The 4,729-nt window shown below is 36.6% G+C and overlaps 1 protein-coding gene across 1 annotated transcript; it reads right to left on the reverse strand.

The window, feature by feature from the left end:
- Positions 1 to 1,041: 1,041 nt before the first annotated feature.
- LOC120011941 (cyclin-dependent kinase inhibitor 5-like) lies at positions 1,042 to 4,079 on the reverse strand. The gene is made up of 3 exons (XM_038863120.1): positions 3,479 to 4,079; positions 1,741 to 1,944; positions 1,042 to 1,633 (listed from the first exon to the last, which is right to left on the reverse strand). The coding sequence occupies exons 1-3, from the start codon at positions 3,898 to 3,900 to the stop codon at positions 1,564 to 1,566; spliced, it is 696 nt and encodes a 231-aa protein (XP_038719048.1). The 5' UTR covers positions 3,901 to 4,079; the 3' UTR covers positions 1,042 to 1,563.
- Positions 4,080 to 4,729: the final 650 nt, after the last annotated feature.

The raw sequence follows: 4,729 nt of genomic DNA on the forward strand, positions 1-4,729 counted from the left end.
TGCAATCAACAGGGGATAGATCTTGGTGACATTGGGCCTTTACCATAGACCGTCAGAGATGGATTGGTGATGAAATCGGATCCAAAGAGATGACCAATGACTTGTTCACTTGGGTTTTGCATCACATTATTGAAAATAGGAACATGACATACGTCTTCCCACCAGATGAAGACGAGTACGGCGAAGGCACAGATGAAAACAATTAGGTTTTAGGGTTTATAAAAGGGGATTCTGATTTTAGTCATTTTTCTTGTTTTTAACTGAATTATAGTATTGTCACCGTGTTTGTTGCAGTACGCCCCATACGCCCTTACCCTTCTCGCTAAGGAGAACGTAGATCCATTACATCTTGATCTTGTAGTGTAGGGTTTTAGAATCTAAGTGATTAGAGCTGGTTTCGCTCTAGCGCAAGAATTGTTGTTCGATCGCCAAGTTCTCCAGAATTTATCATTTATTCTAGCTCGAGCGCAAAGCTCCTTAGAATTTTTGTCTTGAGCGCAATGATTTTCTTTGTAACTTCCTCATATGAATTCCAAAATTAAGAAAACTTGTTAAAATAATATGATTATGAATATTGTAGAATAAATTATGTCTCCTAAATACCAAAACATTAAAATCATCATTGTAAATGCCCCATGAGAAAAAGACTCTTCCATCATCAAAATAGTATCATTGGAAATTGAAACGATTCCTCAGTTCGACACCCAAAATGACCATTTAAGCAACAACAGCCACTATAACCACCAGACTCTTTTTCAACCTCATCAATTACTATCACCACTTATTCCTGACACCAGAATACACAAATGACAAATGGTTCAATTTTCAACACCGTCGTTGTCTTTATGTACGTCTTCTTTGTCATTCTACTTCTCCTTCCATGGTCAATAAAGTTGCAGACAAGAGAAAGGCAGAAGGTGGACAGGAAAGATTCTTGCAATTAATCACAAGAGACAATGAAGCTAACCACTGCCATGTGAGGTCAAATAAAGCAGACGGTGGGAGTAGAACAAATTTTGCTTACAACGACTCAAGGAGATGAACTGAACCATGCATGGCAAATGACAAAAGTAGCAAAGTACATGATAAGAGAAGAGACAAACGTGGTGGGGGGAAAGAGAGATCATGTCATTATTCCTAAGCATCTGCTTCAGTACAAAAATAGACAAAAAAAAAAAGTTGAGGGAAAATACATTACAGAAGATGAAGATCTCAAGTAAAATTACTGTACCAGCTACACTGACCTAAGTGGACAGAAGAAACCCTAGCACTATCTCCTACCAGTCTCTTTCCCTTCCCACCTTTCTACTAAGATGATGATGATCTGTTAGACAAAGGACTTTTGATTTGTATTTTGTTCAGTAACTCATAACACCTCTGTTATGTTACAGACCATTAGTCATTTAGTCTACACCTTCCTTCCCTACCCCTTTCTTTACAAGTAAATTGAGATTTGTGATGGAATATGGAAATAAAACCTCCATCACAGTTACTACTACAATTAGATCCCCAACCTAATACCCAGAATTAGCAGGAAGTCCAGATAAAGCCTACCAACTTCTTCTATGGATCCAATTTCTCCCATTCGTATTGTCCTGGGAGTGGTTTGTCATTCACTGGATCAAAGTTGTACCTGCAAATGAACCCACACTTCTTTATGCTAAATGGGGATGCGAGGAAGTGGTCATAGTTGAAAATCACATGCAAAAAAATGAAGAGATTTTAGAGAAGTGTTCATACTTCTCAACAAATTGTCTTTGCTGTTCTTCTTCTGCCCCAGAAAAGAAGTCGTCCATATCATGTGCTGTTGGGATGTGTCTACTTATTGAGTTCTGCCTTCTCCTATTGGCTTCTGTGGAGCTGGTGGGCCTAGTACTAGAACCAGGGGTTCGTATAGCATCTGGGTCCCTAATCAAACTGCATGGAGTGGATTCCCTAGTGTTCCTGTCACAGAAAAAGGAACAATAACTCTTAAATGTGATACGGGACTATGATGATAGACCAACCTAATAAATTAGATTTGTACAGCAGGAAGCATCACCACCATTACCTATCAAATATTTCTTCTTTCAATAAAAAAAACCAGAGTAGCAGAAATAAGTAACTTCAACTTTGGTAGAGATTAAATCTGACGTTTACTCGCTTCTCATTGTATTTCTTTCCTCATTACAATTTTCTAAAACAGACTTCTGTTTCACAATGCTTCAGCAGCAAATCCAGTAAGGCAGATACAAAATAAATTACAAAGACATATGAAACAAAGTCCCACAATGAACATGATGAAAAATCCAAAATGGGTCACCTATATCAAAAAAATCAAAACCTTCATTGATGTTCAAATAATACTCTACCAGAGAGAACAATTAACATACATAATCGCATACCCTCTCTTTTCTTCCCTTCTCACTTTCCCCATCAATAAGAATTCAGAAAAAGGTCCAAAGACAGGCCAAGAATGTGACTACGATAACCCAACTGTACTACATCCCCGTTGGCAAAGGCAAAGTATAGAACAGTTGATAAAATGACTGACACTATCAAACAAACACGTCATGGAGGCATGATACTCTCATTTCCTCTCAGAAGAGTTGTACAAGCAAATCAGAAGACGAAATTCTAACACACAAGACCACCAAACAACCGCATAAATTGCCTGAATTTTCCAACAATGAAAAACCAGAGAAACAGAACAGAGGGATCTACAATTATTATTATACACACAAATCCCCCAAATTTAAAATAAATTAACAAAAAGTATTCAAAATATATATGGAAAAATGCAGTAAGAGTAAATTAAACATGTTTTTCCTCTTCAATCATTTTTGTTCCTTGATACTCCCAACAACAACGTGGATACAAAAATATTTTTAAAAGAGAACAAGCTGCATAGGGACAGATTTTAGTTCTAAACGAGTAAAACTGCAGTACTGTAATTTCAATAGATCTTTTACATAGCATTTTTCAGCAATGAAATGACAAGGCAAAGGAAATTGCAAGAAAAAAGAAAACAGAGTTCTGACTGACCAAAAGAAGAGGCTTTAAACAAAGACTCCCAAAACCAGAAAGACAAAATGAAGAAAGCATAAAAAAAATTATTAAATAAATAAGGGAGCTGAAGCAGAATAACAACGACAGATTTCATAACAAAAAAGACGATAATACAATTTAAAAACTAATTTCGAAATTCGTCTTCAGCACTGATTTGCCCCCAAAAAAATCTAAACCCATTTTCCAATGGTAAAAAATTGAGAGAGAAAATAAGTAATCAAGATGAGAACTTTAGGTTACACAAACTCCCACTTTAAAGAAAAATAAATTCTGAAAACCCGAAAAGGGAAGGAAAAAATCCAGAAACCCAAAATAGCGAGCGGAAAGCACAAATATTTTTTATATGAATTTTGGACACAAAATTAGTTCACTTTTCTTTCAATTTTCCCATAAAGCAAATAAATTGAGAACCGAAAAAAAAAAACCCCACCTTTCTCTACCTTCAATCTCCAAACGATTCTCTCCAAACGAAGTCTCGGCACCCAAATCCTTGCCGTCACCGGTATGACCTTCAACCTTCCCTTTTTGAACCACCTCGCCAACATTTTTCCTACTCGACCCTTTCTTTTGAACCAATCCACGCGACCCGGACTTAGCCTTAGAATTCGATTTCAGGTTTGCATTACGCCTAGGGTTAGGCTTTTCCCTCTTCGAGTCAACCAGAATCGTCGGCTTCTGAAGGCGGCGGCTGCGCAGCTGCAAGTAGGATCCCCCATCGGAAGGAGGCGGAGATGATTTCTGTAGACGCTGAAGGGCGAGAGTCCTGGCTCTGGTGCTGACTCCCAATGTCTGAGAGACCTCCATTACAGCAATCTCGCCTGCCGTTTTGACCTTCCTTATGTACTTTCCCATCGATGTCTGCTTCTTAAGCGTAATCTCTAATCTGTCATCGAGAGAACCAAAGAGAGGGAAATGGCCTTCTCAGTTGAAGACGAAGAGAGAGAGAGAGAGAGAGAGAACGGGAACGAAAGAAAGAAACGGAGATGAAGAGCGATGGCTTGTTTATAGAGAGAGAGAGAGAGAGAGAGGGAGAAAGGTAAAAGGAGTGAAGTTGGAAATGGAATGTCATTGGTTTATTTATTTTTTCCCATTAAAAGAAAGTGGAGTTTAAAATTCCTATTTTTCTTTAAATTTCAAAATCTCTAATTAATAGAGACGTAATCCCTAATTTCATCATGGTGACCACGATTCGAATCTCCCATCTCAGTGTTAAAATCCCAAATTTCATCATGGTGAACACGATTTTAATCTCCCCTCTCAGTGTCAAAATCCCTAATTTCACTATGATGACCACAGTTCAAATCTCTCATCTCCGTGTCAAAAAAAATTCCCTAATTAATAGAGACGTAATAAAACTATATATTTTACAAATCAATTTCCATCTTACAGTTTCATTTCTTTGAGAATAATAAAAAGAGAGAGCTCAATTATTCCAAAATTTCATTAAAAAAAATTATGAATTTTTTTTGACAGCGCACACTTATTATCTACTTTTTATTATTTCTTAAAGATATACTAGATTCTTGGGATTATTTTTGCTTAAAGATATACTAGATTCTTGGGATTATTTTTTCTTAAAGATAAACTAGATTCTTTTTTTTATTGATAAGATTCATTATTGATTTGGATAAAGAAAATCAAATTTATATCCTATCACAAAAGATAAGATAAAGAGTAAAAA

Source organism: Tripterygium wilfordii, chromosome 13 (genome assembly GCF_013401445.1).
Source record: "Tripterygium wilfordii isolate XIE 37 chromosome 13, ASM1340144v1, whole genome shotgun sequence".
In the NCBI taxonomy this organism is placed as follows: Eukaryota; Viridiplantae; Streptophyta; class Magnoliopsida; order Celastrales; family Celastraceae; genus Tripterygium; species Tripterygium wilfordii.

Coding starts and splice junctions, on each gene's coding strand:
- LOC120011941 (XM_038863120.1), bottom strand. CDS start 3,900: ATGGGAAAGTACATAAGGAAGGTCAAAACGGCAGGCGAGATTGCTGTA. Junction 1,945..3,478: donor GAGATTGAAGGTAGAGAAAG/GTGGGGTTTTTT, acceptor TTTCTGTGACAG/GAACACTAGGGAATCCACTC. Junction 1,634..1,740: donor CAAAGACAATTTGTTGAGAA/GTATGAACACTT, acceptor GTTCATTTGCAG/GTACAACTTTGATCCAGTGA.